The 25,226-nt window shown below is 44.8% G+C and overlaps 1 protein-coding gene across 1 annotated transcript in view; it reads left to right on the forward strand.

Moving 5' to 3' along the window:
- The first annotated feature begins 4,529 nt into the window (after window positions 1-4,529).
- The window catches only part of MAPKAPK5 (MAPK activated protein kinase 5), a 51,056-nt gene continuing 30,359 nt past the window's right edge, over window positions 4,530-25,226 (forward strand). Inside the window, exons 1-5 of the mRNA XM_051972799.1 lie at window positions 4,530-4,675; window positions 21,554-21,627; window positions 22,298-22,373; window positions 23,288-23,385; window positions 24,639-24,747. Of these exons, the coding sequence (XP_051828759.1) occupies window positions 4,640-4,675; window positions 21,554-21,627; window positions 22,298-22,373; window positions 23,288-23,385; window positions 24,639-24,747 (393 nt within the window). The 5' untranslated portion in view covers window positions 4,530-4,639. The remainder of the gene's footprint in view (window positions 4,676-21,553; window positions 21,628-22,297; window positions 22,374-23,287; window positions 23,386-24,638; window positions 24,748-25,226) is intronic.

A 25,226-nucleotide genomic window follows, 5' to 3' on the forward strand; every position in this document is an offset into this window, starting at 1 on the left:
ATAAGTAGACTTTTAAAGGAATTATAAATGAGCCTGGCTAAAACTTGTCTCTTTGGCCCTAGGGAGGGAAGGAACCTGCTTTTGCTTTGGAGGAGAAGTAAATCATTTCTTAACTTTCCTGCCAGCTCATCCCTCAGGAATAAAACCTCAGAGTTGTTTTGTTTCTGAGTATGGGAGGAAGAAAAGAGGGGACTTGAGAAAGGCTTGATTTTTTTTTTTTTAATCATTATGAGTTCAATTTTTAGCTTTGTTGCTTATCACTTGTGACCTTGGAGTAGGCATTTAATCTCGGGTTGTCAACTTCTTTATCTGTAAATTGAGGGGTTGGATCAGTCCCTTTTCAGCGCTGATAAAATGAATTTAGTAAAAGAATCTGCCTTCTACTCCCTGATATTGGGAAGATAAACAGCTTCACCCAAAGGAAGAACAAATAAAATGTGAGTTTGGATCCTGAGTTGAAATCCTGCTTCTTTTACTTATTACTTGGTCTGGCTTTTGTGGAATCACTTAGCAACTCCGGCCCCCAATTTTCCATATGAAGAATGAGAGGGCCTTGGAGCTGTCCCTCCACTTCCCCTCTCCCCACGTGGCCCCGTGTAGTTCTCTCTTTGGTAAGGTCTCCCTGGAAGTGCCTTTTGAGGAAGGAGTCAGAGAAGCCCTTCTCCTTCTCCAGACTCTCTCCACTTTTCAGGCCCTTTTCATCTAGTCTTCCTTTCTTAGAATAGAAGCAGGGACCATTTTTGCCTATCTTTATACCCCAATGCTTCAGCCCGTGTATGTAGTGAACACTTAATAAATGCTTCTTAACTTGACTTTAGGAAATTAGGAACTATTTCTGTAGCACTCTGGATTCTTTCCTTATGACTGCCCTGAAGGGCAAGATGAGGGAAATGAAGTTCGCAGCTATTCTGCCTGAAGAGTCAGCTCTTTCCTTTACATCATGGGGTTCCCTGAAAACTGTGGGTATCCCCACAGGGCCCCTTTTCTTCTCCCAATGCTGTCTCTCCTGATGATCTCGCCACATTTTGTGGGTTCAATTATAGATAAGTCAGCAGCAGAATTCATTACCTCCAGAATCTCCCCATTTCCCATCTTTACTCTTCTCCTTTCATTTTCTTGGTTCACAATCTGCTTGTCTTGCTGAATTCTTCCCCTGACAGATGCAATCCATTGCTAAATCTCCTTCTTTGTACCTTCACAATATCTTTCCTATATAGCCCCTTACATATCTACCATCTTACACACCTGCCATCACCTTACCTTTAGGAGACTAAAAAAGGATTTTAATTGATTTCTCAATCTCAAGTCTCTCCCCACTCTTGATCATCCTTGATCCAGCTGCTAAGGTGATTTTTGGAAGGCACAAGTCTGACCTCCCTCCAAATAAACCATAGTAATTCCCTACTATGACTCAGTGGCAAAGTTGTGAAGGCTTTTCCCCAACTGTTACTGTGGTTTCAAGCCTCCCCTCCCACCTTTATGTTCCCTCTTATTCCCTCACCCCCAGCTTGTCAGCAGAGAGAGCACACAATGATCTGGGAGTAGCACTAAGTCTGACCTCCTTTTGGGTTCATTCCACCCACCATCTTCCCAAGGCACTGGGGAGGGACCCATATCTTTCTTCTCCCTGTATAAAATGGATGGAGTAGGGAGTCAGAAGAACAGATCATTCCTCCTCCTTGGGGTTGTTTCTTTGTAAAATGAGATGAGAATAGATAATCTCCACGGCTCCTTCTTGCTCTGATATTTTGTGTTTTAAGAGTCCTTCTGACATGTTTGATGTTTGAAGACTGATTTAAGTCAATAAAGACTTTGGGACTTCATTTCTGGATTTTCCTGGAAACTGGAAAAATCCTAGAATTGGATTTTCCCCAACAACAGGGAGAAGTTTCGAGAAGTTAAGTCTCTTTTAGTGAAAATATTCTCAGCTCTTCAGAACTGTCTTTCATCCATGAGCCATGATTTGGTGTCCCAGCTTTGCTGCTCAAGCTTTAGAAATGAATCCTGGGGGAGAGGGTCTACCTAATAACAGGTCCACAAGAAACCCATTCTCTAAATCACAGCCAAACAGAAATCAGAGCCGGTGTACATAAGAAAATGTATGCTAGACAATAAAGTGAAGAAGTTCTCCTCTTGGGAGCAAGACAACTCAGATCAACCAAGAGAGGGTCCTTTGTGCTCGTCCAAGGGAAAATTCCCCGGAATCTCTATTAGAAAACCAGAAACAGGGACCTGATGGAGACTGACTGTCTCCTCCCAGAATCTATCCATTTAACAGCCTCAAGTAGACTTGACTTCTTTCTTCTCAAAACTGGAAGTCAAATCCAATATTACCCTATACCCTAAGAAGGCTGTCTCTTGGAGAGTTCCAAAGGGAACTGGCTGGATTCTGAAGCTCTGACATATTCCATCTCATTCCTCACACAGGGGCAGGTCCTTCATCTCTACCAATAAAGAGAGTCCCACACCAATGTGCTTTGGAATATACCATTAACTGGCTGAATTACCTGGAATGGATTTCTCCCATTCTCTCAATTTCCTTCTCTGGAAAAAAAAAAAGTTGGAACAGATAACTTCTAAGATTCCTTTTAGCTCTTACATCTTAAAATTCTAAAGCAGATATAAAGTTAGTTTGGGCTCCTACTTCTGCCATTTAACAAGCTGTTTAACTTTGTGTGTGTATGTTTGCAAGTAGGGTGAGTTAACTTGCTCAGTGTCACACAGCTAGTGTCTGAGGTCAATTTGAATTCTTTTGTAAAATGAGAAGATTTTGGCATTTCTGAGGTTAAATGTAAAACCCTCTGCTGGGTTTTAAAGCCCATTTATAACCTGGCTCTTCCTAAATCTCCAGTCTGACACCTTTTCCTCCTCCATATTCTCTGATTAAGACCCGGGGAATCCCAAATCCAGGCATTTTCAGTGGTGTCCATGCCTGGAACACTCTTCTTCCTTCTTTCTGGTTCCCTTCAAATCTCAGTTAAATCTCCATCATCTGAACAAAACTGGTTCTTGCCCATGTAAATGCTATTTTTCCAAGTTATCTTGTATGTATCTTGTTTGTACATAGCTGTTTGTGTGCTCTCTTCTTCATGAGAATGAGAATGCCTTGAGGGGAGGGACCATTCTAGCCTTTTTCTGTATCCTTAGCACAGAGTAGGCACTTAATAAATGCTTGTTGATCCTGGATATGATCTTTAGGATCTTGTCTTTGACTTCCTTCCTCCTTCCTTCCCTCCTTCCTTCTGTCCTGTCCTTCCTTCCTTCTTCCTCCCTCCTTTCCTGTCCTTCCTCCCTTCTTCCTCCCTCCTTCCTTTCTTCCTTTTTCCTTTTCTCCTTCCCTCTCTCCCTTCTTCCTCCCTCCTTTCTTTCCTGTCTCTCCCCTCCTCCTTTCTTCCTTCCTCTTTCCTTCTTCCCTCACTCTCTCTCTTCTTTCTTCTTTCTTCCTCTCTTCCCTTCTAACCTGTCTCCTTTCTCCCCTCTTTCCCTCCCTCCCTCCTATCCTTCCTTTGTTTCTTAAAGAAGGGGTTGATCTTGATGGTTTTCCCTTCCGGTTCTAGATAGGCTTTCTGTTACATTTCATAAATCACTTAATTTCTCTTGGGCTCAATTTCCTCCTTTGGAAAAAGGGAGGTGTCTGAATTCCTTCCAGCTCTGGATTCAGGACACTTTGAGTCCTCTCTCGGCCACGGTGTGATCTTGGGCTGGTCGCCCTCGGTTTCTTCCTCTGTAACAGGGGGATGCCCTGTCCCTGGGGGCTCCGGTCTGATGCCACTAGCCTGGGAACGGCAGTGCACGTGTGTTACACGTGCGCGTTACAGGCTCTCTGAGACATCTGCCAAATTCCACGTTGCCCCGCCCCTCGCCCCGCCCCGTTTCCCCGCCTACTCCTGGGACCTCTGACGCCATCAGCGTGGAGCCCACAGCTGTCGAAGGACCCCGGGCGACCCGCCGGCAGGGCGGAGGCTGAGGCGAGGCGGGGGCCTTTCGTGCCAGTGTCGCGCAGCCGGGCGGTCCCCGGGGCCGCCTGCTCGGAGCCCTCGTGCCTCCGGACGGGTTTGGAAAATTCCGGCGCCGGGACGGCGGGCGTCGGTGGGCTCGAGGCGTCGGCAGGCGGTCGCTCGGCGCGGATCGGGGGCTGCGGGCCGGGGGCCGCGGTCGGGCAGGCGGCGGGGCGGCCCGGCGCGGGTGTCCCGGCGATGTCTGGCGCTGAGGCGGCGGCGGCGGCGGCGGGATCGGGAGCTGGAGTAGGACCCCGGGCCGGAGCGGGATCGCGGCGGCGGCGGTGGCGGCGGCGGCCCCGGCGGCGGCGGCGGCGGCTCCGCGGCGGGAGCTGGCGGCGGCTGCAGGCCTGAGCGGCGGCGGCGCGGACGGTGGCGGCGGGGCGGGCGGCGGCGGCGGGGCCTCGGCCCCTCTCCTCGCTCCGCCCCCGGAGCCTGGGGATGAGGCGGGGAGGCCGCGGCGCCGGCGGCAGCAACAGCAGCAGCAGCAACAGCAGCCGCCGCCGCCGCCGCCGCCGCCCCGGGGAGCCCCCCAGCCCGCCGCCGGCCTAGCGCCCCCGCGACCCCCGAGCCCTCCGTCGCCTCCTGGGGGCCGGGGACGTCCGCGCCGCGTCCGGGCCGCGGGGGCCGCGCCGAGGAGCATGTCTGCGGATCCGGAGATGGAGAAGAGCATCAAGGTAGGCGGGGACTCCTGGAGGGCGCCTCTGCAAACTTGGGGGACCGAGCTCCTGGTCTCCTCCAGGGGAAGGAGTTGGGGCCCCGAGGACGAGGCCGGGCACCCCGTAGGCACCCCAAAAGTGCAGACGGACCGCCCTCTTTTGACACCGCCTGCAGACCCAGACTCAGGGACTTCCTCCAGCCTCAGTGCCCCCCACTGTGAACAGTAATGGGACCCGCCTCATTGGGAATTTCAGGCGAGATGCTGAGCTCGGTTCAGTGTCTGGAGCTGATAAGAGTAAAAAGCAGCAGCAGCAGCTGGTCTGTGGCTGTCTCTGAGCGCTTCCCCGGTGTTTGGTGCTCACCAGCTGGCGTCAAGCATGGGGTCCATTTTACAGATTGGGAGACTGAGGCGTTGCTCAGGGCAGCGCCCTCCAGGGAGGTTATGGAGGGGCCGAGCTCTGACAGCACCGCCCCTCGGCGGGGACACACAAGGTCCTAGGTTTTGGCACGGAGGTAATGAGAGTGCCAGCTTCCCCGGCCCCAGGGCGTAAAGAGGCCCCTGTGGGCCGGCCTGTGACCCCAGCCTCAGTTTCCCCCTCTGTGAAATGGGCTCCAGTGAGGCATCTTTTGTTTACAAGCACCAAGAGTAGCCCCTTGGGCTCCCTGGCTCCAGGGTTCTGTAACTGCCATCCCTTGTACCCCGTCCAAGGGGGGAGCGTCCGGGAGCTGACCTCGGGTGGCCATGCAGGGGCTCCCCGGGCCTCAGGGCCAGGGCGGACCTGCATCCGGAGTCCCCAGAGACTTAGTCTGACAGGAAGTAAGGCCGGCGCTGGGAGTAAAAGCAGCAGCCCCGGCCCGTTCTGGCCCCCGCAGACTTGGTGCTGTTCCCGAGCAGCCCCTGCCCCCAGTCATCCCTCTGCCCCCTGCTCTCACCTCTCAAGGCACGGGCAGGTGGCGGCAAACCAGGCTCTCATTTTGTAGATGGGGAAAGGAGGCATCAAGTGGGCAAGATGTTTGCCCAGGCTTTATTTGGAGTGGAAGGGCTTCGATGCCAGCCAGTCCATCCCTCTCCCTTTAGGGAAGGAGTCAGGCTTAAGCAGGGTAAGTCATTCCCCAAAGTCTCAACAGGTGGCAAGGAGCCGAGGAGAGCTTGGAACCGCAGCGGTTTCCATCCCCCGCGCTTTCGGGTAGTTGCTGAAATCCATCTTCACCGACGTGGAAGCGGAAGGTCTGGGGTCCCAGACTCGGGGCAGAGACGGGATTCGGGGCTTGGTTCAGAGGTCTTTGTCTCCCGCCCCAGCCATCCCCCGCCATCGCTCCTGCTTCCAGGAGGCCCCCCACTGTGCCCAGGGCCTGCTGCTGTCTGGAGGAGGAGCATTCTCTAGGTTTCCTGCCTCCCCTCCAGCCCTGCTTTCTCCCACTTCTGCTGGCGTAACGAAAAGATCAGTAACCCCCACACCTCCTTGTATCAGATGAGACTAAGAGTGACGAGTTAAAATTTCAGATTCTCAGATGCTCTTTGGACGGAGCAGGCAAGTGTCCTGTACAACAGTGGCTTATTTCTCTTGAGATGATATACACATGTCTGTGTGGAAGTGGGTCCCAGGAAATGCACTGACTTTGGGCTTTTTTTTGCTGAGGCAATTGGGGTTAAGTGACTTGCCCAGGGTCACACATTCAGAAAGTATAAGTGTCTGAGACCACTCCTCCTGACGTTAGGGCTGGTTCTCTACCCACTGCACCACCCAGCTGCCCAACTTTGGGCATTTTAGGGAGCTTTCCTCCTGCTTTTCAGTGACTTCAGATACTTTGAGGATTTTCTCTTCTAAGGGACTGTGCTGCACAGGGCAGAGGCAGTAGCTCCTACCTTGGAGACTTCCATTCTTGCCTCTGATAATGTGTGTCCTGTCTGTGTGCACAGGGCCGCTCCCTGCCAGACTCTGAGCTGCAGCTGGCAAAGGAATGGACATGATAATAGGATTTCCTTCAGAGATTGGGAATGTGCTTCTGAAAATTGCCCTTGATTTGACCTTCAAAACCTTTACTGGTTCCCCTGTGGAGCTTTAATTTGTTTAAAAAGAACTAAGAGTCCTGGTTGTTCTGTTGCTTTCTGTACTAGGGGAGAAACAAATAAATGGAAATTTTGGAGAACCCGTAACAAAATGAATTTTTCTAAAGCCTATTTTTTCTTCCCTGTTTTTGCTTTTCTTTTGACTCTTTAGTCCTTAGCACAGTGTCTGGCACTCAGAAAGCACTTAGATGCTTATTGATTGATTTTTTTTTTTCATTTTAAAATGAAACGAGCCAAATTGTTTTTGACATGTCTGAATGTTATTTTGATGGACATATGCCTAGGAAATGTGAAGGCTTTAATTATGCAAAGCAGAAGCAAGCTTCGAAGCTGTCATACCACTCTTGATGAAAAGTTTGATGTGTATTAGTTCCTGACATCTTGTAGACCAAACTTTCAGATCTGCCAGGGACAAGTCCATAGTATTCCGGTCTTCTTCAGGCGTTTCCCTGGCACAGACTTCCTTTGACAGCTTAGATTTCCTCCTGGGTATGAACTCTGGAAGGGCGTCTTCAGTGACAAGTTCAGTACTTGTACCTAGTTCATAAAGGATGCACTAGAGTTCCATCACCAGCCAGGGACTCCGATGTTCTGATCAGCACATCAGAGTGAGGAGATGCCTTCTACCCATGGAAGTTAATACCTTTGCACCTTGTAGTCTTCGAGGTGCTGGGGGCACTGGGTTGGGCCGTGCTAAAGACATTACCAGGAGGACCAAAGGTAGAGCTGGAAACCCAGGTGTTCAAGCTGGCTTTTCAGCCAAAAGGCCGTGTCATCTCTTTGAGATGATACATACTGGAGACTAAGCGGTGCTGTAGGAGTGCCAGCTTTTCAAGGAAGCTTGAGAAGCAGTTAAAAAATATTAAGGAATATATATGCCTTTAAAAACATCAAAGTCTAAAATTCATTTTCTCCTTTGTTGTATTTAACTCTTTTTTGGGGATGGGAAAAATCTTTTTTAGGATGACTGAATTATATATCATTGAGAAGATGACCCAAGTGAAAAAATTGCATGTACATTTATAAGCCTTATAGTCTTGTTTTTCAGATATGTAAGTAAAAGATGCATTTTAGAAAGTCAGAATTTTCAACTCAAGGGAAATTGAGCACAGCCCAAACTTATTTTCTAGTGTCCATGTTTTGCAGCTTTTCTTGATTAACAGCTTATTAGTAAATAGTTATGTGCAATGTTTTGGAACAAAATATTGCTTAAACGTTTTCAACTTGTCATGCACATGTCCAACCTTTTCTAAGAGCAGCATAATGTGAGCTAGCACATCATGGGCTTTGACCCTGAGGACCCAGGACCCGGTCTGCCTCTTGCAGCAGTCACAGCTGGAGCCTGTGTTAGAGGCCTGCATCGCCGCCAGAAGTTTTGTAAACTCTCAAGCCTGATAACAAAGTGTGCTTAGGGATTAATGGAGTTAAGGGTATCTGAGGGAAATCTCTTGCACCAATCATTTATTCCCAGCACTTGGCTCCATCATTCTCCTAAAACTTGGGTCTGTAACACCTTGGCGTGCCTTGCGTTCTCTCATCTAGATCATTTATTTGTGATGTTGGCAGCCCCAGGACTGGTGAGACTGAGGGGCCACAGGCTAGGAACCTCCTACGAGGCTGGAGCCCAGAAAGAAGAGGCTAAGAAGGGGAAATGGCTTTGACCTTGGAAATGACTAAGGCTGTTTGCCCTGGAGGGAAAGGACCAGAAGACTCTGGTCTCCCAGGGGAGATTGTCCTGATGGGGCCAGGGCTCAGAGGTAGCCGCAGGGGCTGGGAGGGGCACCCTTAGGCCTTGTAGCCTGGGCTGCCGGGAGCAGTGCTGGACGTCCTGGAGGGTCCTGTCAGCGGTGACATAGTTTCAGTACAGGAGAAGCCAGGAGATCTCTAAGTAGCTTACGCGGGTAGTAGATAAATGTCACAGAAGTGGATGTTGAACTTGGGGGAACGATTCCAGATCCCAAACAGTGTCTGTGGGACCATGTTGGCTTTTGCAGTGATCCATGATAAAAGTGCTCCGAGGGCCCTGGGAGAAAACAAGCACTTGGCACCAAGTAAGTGCCTATTGACCTGCACTCTAGGGGAAGGATTGTAGATCCTGATCTGTTCTTCTCTGAATTTTTTTAGTTCTTGCTATCACTCACTCTGTCTTAATCTTACTGTTGCCCTTGATAATCTCCTTTACAGAACTATAAACTTTTGTAGTGCTGAGATTTACACATTTATTCTTCCACATTCCTAGCAATCTGTTATATCTAGTAGTGCTTAATAAATGTTTTGAAAATTAGAACATTATTTGCTTGAGTTGATGATCTCTGGAATCAATTTCGGAATCCCGATGTAGTCCATTTTAGATATCGGCACCTTGACCCCTCCTTAAATATCTGCCGTTGGTCCGTAATGTGGGGCTTTCCATGTGAGTTTAGTGCAGTTGTTGTGGAAGCAGCACACACTGTACTGTGGCCCAGAACGGAACTCATGTAATTATCCCACCTTCAGCTTATAGAGTAAATGCTAGGAGGGGAAGGGGTGGAGGAGGAAGATTCCCCTGGGGAACCTTTATGGGCATAATTGAGAGCCAAATGACAGGGCAGTCATGAGAGGATGTGTCAGTGAGAGCAAAGATCCATCAGAGTATGTTTTCAGAAACATCTAGGTAGGTCATATGCTATAGTAAATGCAAAATTGATATATATATAACTGAAATATTAATGATCTTTTATAAAAAACGAGAAAACCAGAGCCAGAATCTTTCACAGTTGTGGTTAGGAGGTGAGTTATGAACCAAGAAAGGTATGAGAGATGATTACCAAAATAAAATGGTAATTTCTAATAAATGAAATAAAAAAGCTTATGCGTGAACAAAATTAATGCAGCTGGAATAAAGTAGGAAGTGATCATCTGAGAGAAGAGCATTGGTAAGGATCTAACATCTAAGCTATAGCTAACTAACCAGAATATATGGACCAGAGCCTTTCTCTGGCAGGGTAGTCATAGGATACGAGTGAACAATTCTTACCAGAAGAATTGTAAATTATGAACAACTATATGAAATGATGTCAAGTCAGTAATAAGAGAAATGTAATTAAAAGCAACCGCAAAGTTTACACTGAGCAAATTGGCAAAGATATCAAAAATGGGAATAGTCGGTTCTAGAGCTGTTGTGGAAAGATGGACACACTCATATGGCATAGGAAGCCATATGAACTGATGGAAAGTGAAGTAAGCAGAGTCTAGAGATTAATAGATGCAGTGACTGTAACAATGCAAGGAGCGCCACAGCACAATTGAAATGGAATGTGGCCAAAGGGTAAGGACAACGTGAAGTCACAGAGAAGAGATATGTGAAAGCAGTGCCCCTCCCTGTGTTCAGAGGCCCAGGATTAGGGGTGTGGAATACTGCATATAATGTCAAGCTTTTTCAGTATGTTGGTTAGTTTGGCTAAATTGTTTTCTCCTTAAACAATTTTTTATTTTTTGTTATGATGGCCCTCTGGGAGGGGGAGGGACAGGAGGAGAGGGAAGATATATTAGGTCATATAGGTGGTTTAAAAAACAAAACTTGAGAAAAGGAAAAAAAACCTGAAATACCTGGCACGTGGTAGGTGATTAATAAATGCTTATTAAGAAACAGTCTCTCAGGGTCACTATAGGCAGAATTGATAGAAACTTTATAATAAAGATCTCCAGGAAAATGTTCTGCTTCATATTTTAGTCAAGTGGCCTCTTTCCCCCCAACTTTTATCTCTTTGGGATATTCTTGTTTTTTCTAGAGTATAATCATCCTTTCAGTCACTCAGGTTCACAATCTGGAAGTCACCCTCAGCTTCCTTGCCCACATGGTCCTCCTCACTCCCCCTCACCCCCCCATCCAATAAACTGCCAAATTGGCGTCCAAAATAGATAAAAGTTTTTTTTTAAGTTAAAAGTGTTTTTACATGTAATTGGAAAAAATAAAATAATAAGTAAGCAGAAGGATGGTTCAAGAAGCAGTGGATAAAGTGCTGGATTAGTCAAGAAGATCTGATTTCAAATCCAGCCTCAGATACCTATTTTCTGTGTGATCATTGGCAAGTCTTGTCTGCTTTTATCCCTATATTAAATGAGAATGATATCACATACTGTGTTGTTGTGAGGTTGTAAGGAGATAGTATTTGAAAAGAGCCTTGCAGACTTCAATTGTCATGCAAGTGCTAACTAGTTTTGATTTTAAATTATGATTGTGCTGAATCTTGAGGGAAACCAGGGAATATGAGACAGAGATAAGGAAGGATTGCCTTTCAGGTGAGAGGGTCAGCCCGGGCTCTGTTGTGGATGGTGATGAAGGCCGGGTACTTGAAACCTTCAGAGTCATGCTTTAAGAAAATCATTGAAAGAGTTGGGGCAGGGATATCAAACAGGAAGTTATTGAGATAGTCTGGGTGAAAGATCTAGGCTTGAGTGGCGAGGATGTCAGTGAAAAGTGTCCTGGAGAAAGAATTGAGATTTGGCAGTGGTTTGAATGTGTGGGCTGATGGAGAGCCAGAAGCAAGGACAGCAGGAGGGGTCAAACACAATTTTCCTGTTTGCCTTTGGAACCCTTTTCACAACTCCATCCTAACCTTCTCAAGATTTATGTTAATGTCCCTTCCCTTCCCAGATCTCCAGCCCAGCCAAACTGGTCATCTCGCTGTTCCTCACACATGATGCTCCATCTCTCATTTCCCTGCTTTGAGTACATGCTGTCCCGTGCCTGGAATGTAATCCCTTCAGACTTCTGCCTCTCAGAGTCCTTTTTTCCTTGAGAATTTAGCCAAAGTGCCACTTTTATCTTCATGAGCATTTTCTTGATCTCTTCAGCTTGTTTTTCCTAACAAATCACCTTGTGTACGTAGTTTTATGTGGCGTTAGGTTTACCCTTTTTCTCCCTTGAGAAAAAGCTTTGAGCTTAGGGAACGTTATTTTGCCTTCTATTTCACAGACAGAGAAATGCAACTGGACTAAAACAAGACCTTGTTGATTGATCAGTGTTGCTCCTCTATGCAAGAAGGTCTGGGGGCTCCAAACTACTTACAATTCCAAATATAAATTTTGGTTTGACCTCTAAAGACTTTCATAGTTGGGTTCAACCATTCACATTTTCTTTGGTGAACTTAGTACTGCCATTTATAGGGTTTCTTTCCACCCCGATTTTGGTCCTCGTCAGCACGTGTTCATGTTCCTTCAAATACCCACATCTGAGGCTTCAGTTTATTCAGCCTCCATGACTCCTCTACGCTCCCTCAACTCCACACGGGGATGATCATGCTGTAACCTTGTTTCCCACAAGTGATCCACAACAGAACCTAGGCCTTGCATCCCCTAAAGCTGTTCACTGTCCTCCCTGGGACTTCCAGCCCCTTCTTCCCCCCCGCCCAAGTCTCTCCCTCACACAGCTGCCCTGACTGGTCTGTCCCTCTGTGCTCTTCATGTGCTGCCGAGTGGGGTGGGAGAAACTGCAGGTCTGCTATCAGATGGGTGCTCCCCACCACTGGGCACTCCCCACTGCCAGGCATTTCCCACTGCCTGGCGCTGCCACTTCCCACTGCTTGGCGCTCCCTGCTGCCAGGTGTTCCTGCCTGGCACTTCCCACCCCGGGCGCTCCTGTTCCTCCGGCTCAGCTCTGTGTCCCGCTCAGTCTCCTCCTCCTTTCTGCAGCCTCCCCCCCCCCACTCCCCCACTCTCAGCTGAGAACTTTGCTGCACCTTTCACTGAGCAGAGCTTGGGGCCTTTTTCTGAAAGCTGCTCTGGCCGTGGGCTCTGCTTCCCACCGTCCCCATCATCTCCCTCACTCTGCTCTCTGGGGGAGAGGCCCAGGGCTTCCACAGAGGCTTCTTGCCCCGTCCTCCAGACCTTGTTCAGCAGTTTGCTCTGCCCCCAGTCTTTCCCATTCTGCTGACCTCTTCCCTTCTTGCTTCCGACATGCCCCAGTCTCTGTTAAATTGGCCCCTACTGCTCTCTGTAGTTAGAGACCGGGTAATGATGGCGGTGGTTGTCATGACAACATCTGGCATTGATGTAGCATTGAAATGTGCGAGCCCTGGACAGACAGGGCCTACATTCGTAGAGGAGGACAGAGGCTGACTGGCCTGCTCAGGGTCACCATGTTGGTCCGGGGCCAGCCTTCTGGGCCTCCTGGCTGGTTCCCTTACCTTCCCCCTCAAGGCTGGGGGCCACTGCTCCCTCTCCTATCTCTCTCTAGCCCTCCGTGCTCGCCTACCTCGCTCACTCGGCGCAGCTCTCCTTTCCAGAACTGTCCGTGTTCTCCTTGTGGCCAGAGAACGGCTTTTCCCCCTTCTCACCGTTCTTGTTGAATCCTGTCAGTGCTTGTCACAATGTGACCCTTGGCCCTCCTCTTGGGGGGGGCTTGTGAGACGCTGCCCTGCCATACTGGCCATTCTGCCTTATTCTTCTTTGCTGGACTTTGATGAAAAAAAATCTCACCACAGTACTACCTCAGCCTTGAAACCTTCGCTCCTTCTGGCCTCCGTCAGCCTCTTTTCCCTTAGCCTTTGGACCTTACAGCTACTTCATTTTCCATCTATGGCCCACTTGGTTCCAACTCCCCAGACCAGGTGCTCTGTGCCGGTCACCTCCCAGTGCCCCCTTCCCCTTTCCAGCTTCCTTTTCTCTGTTACCTTATTAGATAGTAAGCTCCTTGAGGGCAAGGACTGCCTAGCACATGGTGAGTACATAATGAATGTTTATCTGACTCTGGATAACTTAGGTGGGTATTCCCCAAGGTTTGTGCTGGATTTCCTTTTCCTTTCTTTACACAATCTCACTTGTGACTCAGTTCGCTTGTTAGTTCTGTGCTGAAATCTGGACATCCAGCCCAGGTTTCTTCCAGGACCTCCCACCTCTTCAGTCGACTGCCTGGCTCAGCACGTCCAAAACAGACTTCCCGTCCAACACTCCTCTTGTATCGAGGGCACCATCTGGCATCCAGATTTCTGACCAGCCAGACCTTGTTGGTTTTGTCGTCACGTCTCCCGAATAAATTTCTCCCTTCTCCCCCCTCACAGCCACCATTCTAGTGGAGGCCCTGAGCTGCTTCCCCTTAAGCTATCCCATCTAATTGGCCTCCTTGCCTCAGATCTCTTCTCCAGCCCAGACCAAACTGACCGTCATCCAGATCATTTCCCAAGGTGACTTTCCTAAGGTAAAGTCTGGTTCTGTAAACCACTAGTGTCCAGGGCTCATCAAGGAGACTCTCCTTTGTTTGATATTGAAAGTTGTCCATAGCCTGACCCCTTACCTTTTCAGTCCTTAGACACCTTGCTCCCCTTCCTGCTTGCTCCAGTCCAGCCGAACTGGCGTACTTACTCTTCCTCTCCGCTTCCAAGCGGCCTTGAAGATCCCAACGTGGCTAAAGCAGCGCCCCCTCTGCATTTCCCCAAAACACACCCCCAAATTCAAAAGGGACACCTTTGTAGTGACTACTTCCTGGGCCCAGCTTGTACTTTTTCCTCACCTTTGTTTCAGAGTCTCCGTCTTCAAGACGGGGCTTAAGCACTCTTGTCTACCTGGAGTCTTCCCTGGTCCCCAGAAGTGTTAGTGCTCTCCATCTCGGACAACCCCATTCCCTCACTTCTCTGGGAGGGCAGTGCTATTGTTATCCCTACTGATACTGATGAGAAAACTGAGGCAGACGGGCAAAGTGACTTGTCCAACATCCCCCAGCTAGTGAATGGCAGAAACTGGCCTAGAATTCATGTTTTCATGAATTCATATTTATTAGCATGCCAGTGTAGTTTTTGTCTCCCTTACTAGAATGTTATTCTGAGCGTTGCCTGGCACATAGTAATAGGTGCTTAGTCAGTGCTTTTTGATGGATTTATTTACTCTATCTTTTGTATATTTTTATTCGGATCTCCTTTATTTGGATGTACTACTTAAATGCAAGTACCGCCTCTCCTGTGTCTTTGTGTTCCTCTTAACCAGCATATAGTAGGTTTTCAGTAAATACTTACTGAGGGATTGTCAGGAAGCCTTTCTTGCTAGTAGGCTTCCATTACCTATCCCTTCTCGCTTTTCACTTCTGGCTTTGAAATTTCTAAGTAAACCTGTCAATTGTAATCAATCTAACATTGACATGTTGAACTGTTTACTCTCTGGTGCATTAGGATTTAGACTTGTATTCAACAAGGACAGTGTCCATGAAAATATTAATAAAGCTGTAATATTTAGCTGAGGAAAATGATGGGAGGAGAGCTGGGATTTGGGAAGGTCTAGAAGAGGAGGAATTACTTTTACAAGTACAAGTATAATGTTAGCTTTTCTTCTTGTTTTTTAAAAAATGACTTTTTTCAAAATATATACCAAGTTTTCAAAATTCCTCCTTGTAAAACCTTGTATTTCAAATTTTTCTCCCTTCCTCCCTCTTACCTCCCCCCCTAGAAAGCAAGTAATCCAATATAGGTTAAACACGTGCAATTCTTGTTATTATATAATGCTGCACAAGAAACATCAGATCAAAAAGGGAAAGAAAACGAGAAAGAAAAGAAAATGCAAGCACACAACAACAAAAAAGGTGAAAATGCTATTGTGATCCACATTCAATCCCCATAGCCTCTCTCTGGGTATAGATGGCTCTCTCCATCACAAGGCCATCGGAACTGGCTCATGTTGCTGTGGAAAAGAGCCACATCCATCAGAATTGATCATCACATAATCTTCTTGTTGCCCTATATACTGTTCTCTTGGTTGTACTCACTTCACTAAATCAGTTCATGTCTCTCCAAGCCTCTCTGAAGTCATCTAGCTGGTCGTTTTTCAATAGAACAATAATATTCCATTACTTTCATATACCATAACTTATTCAGCCATTCCCCAACTAATGGGCATCCACTCAGTTTCCAGTTCCTTATCCCCATAAAAAGAGTTGCTTCAGACATTCCTGCACGTGTGGGTCCTTTTCTCTTTTTTGTGATAAATGTTAACTTTTCAAACAACTTTCCAACAGGAGTTTGCTTAGTTTCTTTTTTGAAAAAGATTACATTTTGAAAATTAAATCACATTTTTTGGTGGGCAAAAATTAACCTTTCCCCCTTTCCACTTTTGTCTCCTCTTGAAAAAGAAAACAAAACTTGTTAACAAATGTGCAGTCAAAGCAAAACAGATGCCTGCACTGTGCATGCCCCCAAAGAATGTCCTGGTATTTGCCCTGAATCCATGATCTCCCTCAGGAGGTGGGGAGCTGCTTCATCATTCCTCCTCTGGAATGGCCTCCTTTTGTTGCCATGATTACACTTACTAAGACTTTCAGAGTTGTCTTTATACTTCAAAGGAAGCTTGGGAGTGTAGAGGCTAAGAGTGCTAAAACCTGGAGGCAGCAAAACCTGAATTCAAATCCAGTAATTAGCTGTTTGTCTCTGGACACATGGCTTCTGCCTTTCAGCCTGTTTCTTCATCTGTAAAATGGGATCGTAATATCACCTGCCTCCCAGCATTCTTATGAGAATCAAAGAAGATAAGATATATACAGTGCTTTACAAGCCTGAAAGTATGTCATCTGTATTAATAGTAATAGTAGTAGTAGTAGAAAGTTATCATCATTATTATTTTTTCTTTTTTTTCCTTTTCTTTCCTTTTCTTTTTTTTAAATAACTTTTTATTGACAGAGCCCATGCCTGGGTAATTTTTTTTTTAACAACATTATCCCTTGCACTCACTTCTGTTCCGACTTTTCCCCTCCCTCCCTTCATCCCCTCCCCCAGATGGCAAGCAGTCCTATACAAGTTAAATATGTCACAGTGTTTCCTAGATACAATATATGTGTGCAAGTTATCATCATTATTAAAAAGCATTATGTTATTATCTTTATCAAGTGCTGTTACTAATGTTTACAGTATTTTTACACACAGGAGTTTTTTCTCTTGCTTTGATCTTTTGGGCTATAGTAATTTTGCAGGGTCAGAGATTGATAACTTTCTAGGCATAATTTCAAATTGCTTTCCAAAGTGGCCAGGATATGTCTTAGCTCCACCTTCATTTCAGTGATGTCCCTGTTTTTCCCTATCTCCTTTAGCATTTGTCAATTTTTTCTTTTTGTCAACTTTGTTAATCAGAGAGGTCTAAGATGGAACCTGAGTTGCTCAAATTTGTATTTCTAATAGTGATAAGGAACATTTTTTCACATGGTTAGATTAGAATTTATTAATTCTAAAATAATATTGTTAATTCCAATTAATTCTAATATAATTATTAATTCTAAAATAATAGAATTATTAGAATAGCTTAGATGCCTGTTTATATCTTTTGCCCATTTGATTTTTGCCCAATTGAACAAATTCTGGGTACATCTTTGTGGGTAAAATGCTTTCCTTCCTCCCTGGGAGAATCTGTAACTTTCTTCCAGACTCAGTGTAAGTGCCATCTCCTCCCAAAGACCTTTCCTGATCTTCCCTGCTGTGTTGGGGGGTTCTCACTAGCTTAAATTATCTTTATTTACTTTTCTACTTAGGTGGCCCATCTCCTCAGGACAATGGAAGCCACTTGGATGTGCTCAGTAAATATTTGTTAAAAATGAACAGTGTTGGAATCCTTACAAAGTGTTAACTCATTAAAATTGATAGAGACAATAATTATCTAATTTAGTATAGCTCACTATGATTGATCTGATCCTACAAGAGATGTTATGGGCCGGAACTTGAAACAAGGTACTAAGTGGAATTAAGAAGACAATGTTTAAATCTAGTTTAAAGTTGATTTTATACTACAACAAATAATGATTTCCCAGTGATAGTCAGTGTACAGCATATAAGCAAGAAGCTCTCAGGGCCAGGGAGAGAAGCTCATTCTTGGAGGCGGAGACAGGGTCATTCCATATTCCACCTTTGTGCTGGCTGGAGACATTCAGAGGGAGCTAAGTACTGAAGCTCAAGACTTTGAAGGACACAATAAAGGACTGGATTTTAACTCCTGGCTACTTTTGAAGTGATTATAACTTTGAACTGAAACTAAGGCTGCCTCCAGAAAACCTCCCCAAGAAACCTACTCCCAGAGAGAACCATCATATTTTAGAAAAAGAAGAGAACACCACAGAACAGTATTTTGAAATCTCTTGCTTTTGACAGATATTGGGAAATATTTCTCTATGATTCTTTGGTAGACTGTATGGTATGATTCTGGGCCAAGAAGACTGATAATTGATAACAACATAAGCCTCCTAATCAGAGTAGTGCTGTTGAAGATTTAGAAGCTATTTGTTTTTAGTCAGTACTGATACTTTTGTTTGAACTTTCTTATCTGCCTTATTTATTTTGGTTAGTAATTTGTTTCCCTCTTCTTCACTTTACTTTCTTTTTGTGTGTAGTATTGTGTGATAAATTGTTATTTCTTAAATTTCTAGGGACAGGCGCTTGACTTTTTTGTTTTTGTTTTAAAGCAAGGACCCCCACTTTTTCTAACCCTAATCCCCACTTTTTCTTCCCTGTCTTTTACCTTCATAATCTAGCTTCTTACTTCATGATTCAACTGAGACTTCTCTTCAGAATTTCCAGTGTTTATTTCCAGTCTGCTGAGCCAATTCTAATCTTTCCTGTCCTCCAGTCTCCTGCCTTTTCTACAGCTTGAAGTGTTGGTACTGTCGCCATGTTAAATTCGGTGCATCCCCAAAATGAAGTCATTCTCTTTTCTCCCTATTATTGTAGTGGGCACTCTCATTATTCCCCCCATCTAGATTTGCATCTCAGGTGTCACCTTCGACTTCTCACTCTCTTGCCTCCTAGATCCATTGCCAGCTCACGTTGGTTCTGCCTTTGTCATGTCTGTCCCACATGCTCTCCTGCTCTTTCTGCAGCTGTCCAGATGCAGGCACTTTAAACCTTATGTTGGGCCGTTGTAATAACTTTCTGGTTGGTCATTTGCCTCAGGTTTCTCCCCCATCCGGTTCATTCTTGTTTGGCCACATAGACCCCTGATTCAGTAAGCTCTAATGACATCCTATCACCTCTAGGATCAGATAAAGCAGGATTCAAAGCTCTTCATAACCCATCCCCCTTCCTACTTTTACAGTCTTCTTATACCCTGTGCACCCCCATGGATTCTACAGCCCAAGCTAATGCCCTTAGAGCATTTTCTCTGGCTTTCCCCTCATGCTTGGGCTTCTCTTCCCCCTCATCTTCATTTCTGGCTTCTTTGGTCTCGTCTTCTATAGGAAATCTTTCTCTGATGCTTTTTGTTGCTAGTGCCTTCTCTCTTTTATCTCCAGTTGATCCTGATTCTGTCTTGTTTGTACATTGTTATTTGCTTGTTGTCTCTCCATTGGATTGTGAGTTCTTTGAGAATAAAAATTTCTAAATACTCTAAGTCACTAATAATTAAAGAAATGCAAATTAAAACAACTCTGAGATACCACCTCACACTTGTCAGATTGGCTAAGATAATTGGAAAAGATAATGAGGAATGTTGGAGAGGATGTGGGAAAACTGGGACACTGATGCATTGTTGGTGGAGCTGTGAATGGATCCAGTCATTCTGGAGAACAATTTGGAACTGTGCTCAAAAAGTTATCAGATTGCGCATACCCTTTGACCTCTCTATTTGAGCCTGTATCCCAAAGCGATCATAAAAGAGGAAACATGTGCAAAAATGTTTGTGGCAGCTCTTTTTATGGTGACTAGGAATTAGAAATTGAGTGGATGCCCATCAGTTGGAGAATGGCTAAATAAGTTATGATATATGAAAGTAATTGAATATCATTGTTCTACAAAAAATGATGAACAAGCTGATTTCAGAAAGGCCTGGAGAGACTTACATGAATTGATGCTGAGTGAAACAAGCAGAACATACAGCATAAGTAGAATACAGTATACACAGTAACAGTAAGAATGTCCAGTGATCAACTATGAAAGATTTGGTTTTTCTCAGTGGTTCAGTGATCCAAGATACTTCCAATAAACTTTGGATGAGAAATGCCATCAGCATTCAGACAGAGAACTATGGAGACTAAATGTAGATCAACACATTCTATGTTCATTTTTTTCCCTCTTTCATGGTTTTTCCCTTTTGTTCTGATTTTTCTTTCCCAACGTGATTCATAAGGAAATGTGTTTTTTAAAAACATTTTAAAAAAATGATTATGGATAACCAGAAATAATGAAACAAAAAAATTAAAGAGAATACAAATTTATTTGTATGTACAATGCCTGGCACATTGTGGACACTTAATAAACATTTGATGACTTGGCAGTGTGGTGAAGTCCATGGATTCTTTCTCAGAATATTTTTTAATAACATTTTTGAAAAAAATCCATATGATTACAAAGGAAACCAATTATATTGAAATGCAAGTATCAAAATATTACAAGAAAAGCGCTTACTAACCCCGGATTAAGTATCCCTATCTTAGTTTTATAACTAAATTTGTTGACGTATTTAAAAAAGTTTCTAATTGTGAAAACAATTTTGTAACTTTTTTCTTTTTTTTTTTTTACAAATTTGAATTCCTGGGGCATCTAGGAGGTACAGTGGATAGAGCACTGGTTATGGAGTCAGGACAATCTGAGTTCAAATCCATTCTCAGACACTTACTATATGACCCTGGGCAAGTCATTTCACCCTGATTGCCTCCCTCCCCAGAAATTTTGAATTCTAAATTCTTTTCCTCTCCTCCCTCCTTATTGATAAGGCAAGTTATTTGATATAGATTATACATGTAGAATTATGTAATATGTATTTCCATATTAGCAAAAGAAAACACAGATTTTTCATACTCCCCCTGGCCCCCCAAGAAAAATAAAGTTTAAAAAAGTATGCTTTGTTCCACCTTCAGACTCCTATCAGTTCTTTCTTTGGAGAGGGTTTTTTTCATCATAATTTCATTATAAATCCTTTGCAATTGTCTTAGATTATTGTCTTGCTGAGAATAGTTAAATCATTCACAGTTGTTTATTATACATTATTGTTGTTACTGTGTAGACTGTTCTGCTGGTTCTTTTCACTTCACTGTATATCACTTCATGTAAGGATTTCCAGCTTTTTCTGAAAGCATCCTGCTTGTCATTTCTTAAAGAGTATTCCATCAGAATTATGGGCCACAGTTTGTTCATCTGTTCCCCAATTTATAGCCATCACCTCAATTTCCAACTTTTTGCTACCACAAAAAGAGCTGCTATGGATATTTCTGTACATGTAGGTCCTTTTCCTTTTCCTTTTTTTTATTTTTTTTATTTTTTTAATTCTTTGGAATATGAACCTAGTAGTTCTAGGAATATGGTCAAGGAGTATGCACAGTTTTTGGCTCTTTTAGTTCCAAATTGCTCTCCATAATAGTTGGATCAATTTACAGTTCCAGCAACGATGCATTAGTGTCCTAATTTTTCCATATGCGCCCCAACATTTGTCTTTTCTTATTCTGTCATGTTAGCCAACCTGAGAGGAATTGTTTTAAATAATGATTTAGAGCATATTTTGGAAAAAAAAATGTTGCATCTAAACAAAAGTTATGATTATTGTCAGCATCATTAATTTTGCCTGCTTATATGAGCTTTACAAAGCCTTTTATCTTGACATTTTTTTTCTGGGGGTGTTAAACCTATTGCAAATAAGGTGACTAAATTTTCAGTGGTTAACATTGTACCATTATCCACTGCCAGAGGTGTGTCATAGTTTTTTTTCAACTGATACATTATGCAAAAGGGGCATCTTCGTGATGTTAGCTGAAATCATTTATTCAGCAAACATTTATTTGATCATATATGTACCATGTTTAAGATACTTTGCGAGATCTAGAAGATTCTGAATCGTCATTAAGGGACTAATTCTTTGTTTCCTCTTCCCTCTTTCTCCCTTTTTATTTTAATAGGAGACCTCCATTTTAGAAGAATACAATATTAATTGGACTCAGAAATTGGGAGCTGGAATTAGTGGTCCAGTTAGGTAAGAAACTCTATGCATTTGAATTTCTGCTTTCAAAATGGATGCCAGAAGATCAATTTTGACTCAAATGTTGTCTCGTCACCTTCTCCTTCCCCTTGGATGCTGCGAGTCATTTTGTGACAGATTTTGTGTTGATGTGTGACTTGCAGTGATCCTATTAACAGAGAGCATAACGTTTTTGCCACGCAAGAAATGTAACGACACGGCTCTGATAAGGGATGTTGGGAATGTCAGATGTCCCATAGGAATCAGTGTCCAGCCAGATTGGAAAATAACTTGGAACTACATGGAGAATGACAGTACAACTTTTTAAGAGTTTTTTTTTTTTTTCCCTGTACATTTAGAAATAAAAATAAGCCCCGGATTTTTTGTATTTTAGGGCTTTGTAGCTTTAGGGCAGTGGTAGGTGGAGGTAGGGCTGTGGAGCCACGCTGGCAGAGCTTTAACCCAATGATCGCTTGCTGCCCTGTGGCTTCTGCTCAGAGTGTCCTGTAGGAGCTGCTGCGGGAGGCTGCCCTGGGCCCAGGGCTGATCAGAGCGCCGAGGCAGACTTCTTCCCAGCGTGCTGCTTGGGAATCTTTCTATGGTTTATATCGGATATTTAGATGAAGGGCAGGGTCTTCTTTCTGATGTGATCTCTGACCACCCCCACCCCTTTCCCCCACATCAGGGTCTGTGTGAAAAAATCCACCCAAGAACGATTTGCACTGAAAATTCTTCTGGATCGTCCAAAAGCTCGGAATGAGGTATGAGCCAAGTCTGCTTTTCTCTCTCCTTCGTCCTTTGCTCCATTTTCATTTATAGAAACAGTTCTTTTTCCTCCTTCATTACCTTTAATGGCTGGATATCGGGCATTTTGCCTTCCTAACGGGACACAGACACATATAATTCCATCTCAGAGAAAACTTGGCCTGTCGTCCTCCCTTCCTTATCTCAGCTTAAGCTTCTCTGAAGACGTAGCAGTAGCACCAGCAGGGTAGTCTTTCTGGTCCTTGCTCCTGAGGGTTCATGCTGGCCTCATTGTCTGCTCACTGCGGTCCCAGCTCCGTGTGTGAGTGGGGGCAGGGCAGACAAGGGAGCAGCCGGAGGAGCAGCGGGCAAGGATCAGAGGGGCCTCCTAGAGATGTGCTGGGGGGGCGACCCCGTCGGGGGGCCGGGGACTGAAGGCCCTCCTTCTCTTGCTCAGACTGATCCTGAATGCCAGAGATTGTACACCCAGGAATCTCTTATCTTACTGAATAAAACAAGGCTCTGCCCAGGCCTGATCCTTACTATTCAGTTTGTTTTTCCATTAGCCAGTAAGGTACAAAGTCCATCAATTTGGGGACTTGGTTCATGGAAATATCCCTGAAAAATATGTATGAGTCGCTGGGACCTTTGGCCCAGCAATTGTCAGCTTAGCTGCCATGGCAGCCAGAGGAGGGTTAGATTGTATGACTGTCCAAATCTGAGTTCAGACTGTCTCATTAGAGAATTTCCTTGAAGATCCAGTCTTCTCTTTTTATTCAGAAAAAACCCTTCTGTCAGTCCCAGCCATTGGGCTTTCTTCCTGGAAATTGCTCTCCTCACTCCGCTGGGCTCTGGGTAGCCCAGGGCCTTGAAAGTTGGAAGGAAAGCCTTTGCAATCCCACCACATGGTAACATCTCTTTTTTCTCTAAGGTACGTTTGCACATGATGTGTGCCACACACCCAAATATTGTGCAGATTATTGAAGTGTACGCTAATAGTGTGCAGTTTCCTCATGAGTCCAGCCCAAGGTAAGTTGCTGGGGAGAGATGGAACGTTCTGCTCCACATTTCTCTGCTTGGTGGTGTTCAAGGCAAAATTTTGCAAGTTGACCTGAGCATAAAAAAACCCAGTTAATAGAATGGAAGTTGAGCATCAATTTCCACATGACATAAAGTTAGTGTCTCCTGTTGTTCAGCCCAGATTGACTTTCTCACCATTTGTAACAAGCAATGCTCCTTGACTTTGGAAATGAAGAATGCTATGGCTTACTGTGCTATATAGATAGACAGATAGATCACAAACCAAACGGTCCTGTTTTATAAGGAGGCATTCTTGGCGAAAACTTTTAGAAGCCAGCAACATTTAGATATGAAGCCTTTGTATTGAGAAGAGGTGACCAAAAGAGGACGGGTCTTCTTGGCAACTTTTGGGGGAAGCGTCTGACTCTTGGCATTTAGTAGTTCCAGTGAGACAAGGCAATTGCTGGTTGAATCTTGCTTTTCCTGGGAGATGGTCTCTGTGGTTGGGTTGCTTAGTGATTAGTACCAGTGAAGACATGATTATTGTCAGTCTCTTTCCCACCAGGACCACAGATCATCCCTCTTTGTAACCTCGCCTTGCCCGTATTCACTGGGGCTAGGAGGAAGAACAGACCCTTACGGTGCAGAATCAGTAATGTTACTGTCATATGTCCCTAAAACACATTTTTGGGGGTGAGAGGAGGAAGGGAGCACAGTGACAACGTTTCATTGTAATTCCATGGTACAGTGTTAAAATCACTTCCTCTGAATTCAGTAGACCTGTGCGTTTCCCTGATGCTTACTAACAAGTGGTTTAACCTGCTTTTGTCAGCCTTGGTTTTTTTCATCAGTAGAATGAAAGTGTTGGACTAGTGGCCTCTGATGTATCTTCCAGCACTAGAACATTGGCTCTTGTGATCCCATCCACAAACTGTGGAATATTTGCTCTGTGCTGCACTTAAGATCCCATCTTAAATCCTAGTGACATTAAGAATCTGTTAAAGATATAAAGAAGTCTTCAGGGATCCAAAGACAAATGATTTGCTTCTATTCCAGTTGTCTTAGCTGGCCTAATTTTGTGTGGCACGGTAGGGTCTGGTTGGGAGAACCAGAGGAAGGGGACAGAGACAACTTGCGATATTTAAAATGGATAAAAGGGTGGCACCTTTTCCGTGTGAAATGTGCATCGTTAGGTCAACAACTTGATGTTTGAGTTGTTTTTTTTTTTTTCACTTTAACAAAAATCAAATGCTTTCAAACAGGGCTCGACTCCTAATTGTAATGGAGATGATGGAAGGGGGAGAGCTATTTCACAGAATCAGCCAGCACCGGCACTTTACAGAGAAGCAAGCCAGCCAAGTAACAAAGCAGGCAAGTGAACCCCTGCATAGCCACCCAACTGCAAACGTGGGGCAAGAACAATTTCATTGGGGGGGAGACGAGGAAGCCCCAAGGAAAGCTTTGTTTGATCTGATGCTCTCATTGCCTGCTTTGTTATGTGATCGGAAAAGCCGTCTGGACAGGAGAGATGGGACCTCTGGTGCCTTTGGGGGTCCCCTAGACGCCAGGGATTGTAACCTTGACACGGCTGTTCCCTGAAGCCAACAGTGTGACTCTAGTTATTCTGCTCATGATGGAAGATGATAGTCTCTGGGTGTCTTGCTTTGAAATAGGAATCTCTTACGTGCTGTGGCTGTTGGGTTAAATGCTGCTGTTAATGCCAAGAGAACTGTATGTTATTGGGACATAGTCTAAGACAACTGTGCCTGTAAAAATCCCAGGGGTGGCGGGGAGAGTGTGTGTGTGTAAGTGTGCGAGTGCGGGTGCATGCGTGGGTGCCCGGGTAGCCT

This window comes from Antechinus flavipes, chromosome 1 (assembly GCF_016432865.1).
Source record: "Antechinus flavipes isolate AdamAnt ecotype Samford, QLD, Australia chromosome 1, AdamAnt_v2, whole genome shotgun sequence".
NCBI classification, from domain to species: Eukaryota; Metazoa; Chordata; class Mammalia; order Dasyuromorphia; family Dasyuridae; genus Antechinus; species Antechinus flavipes.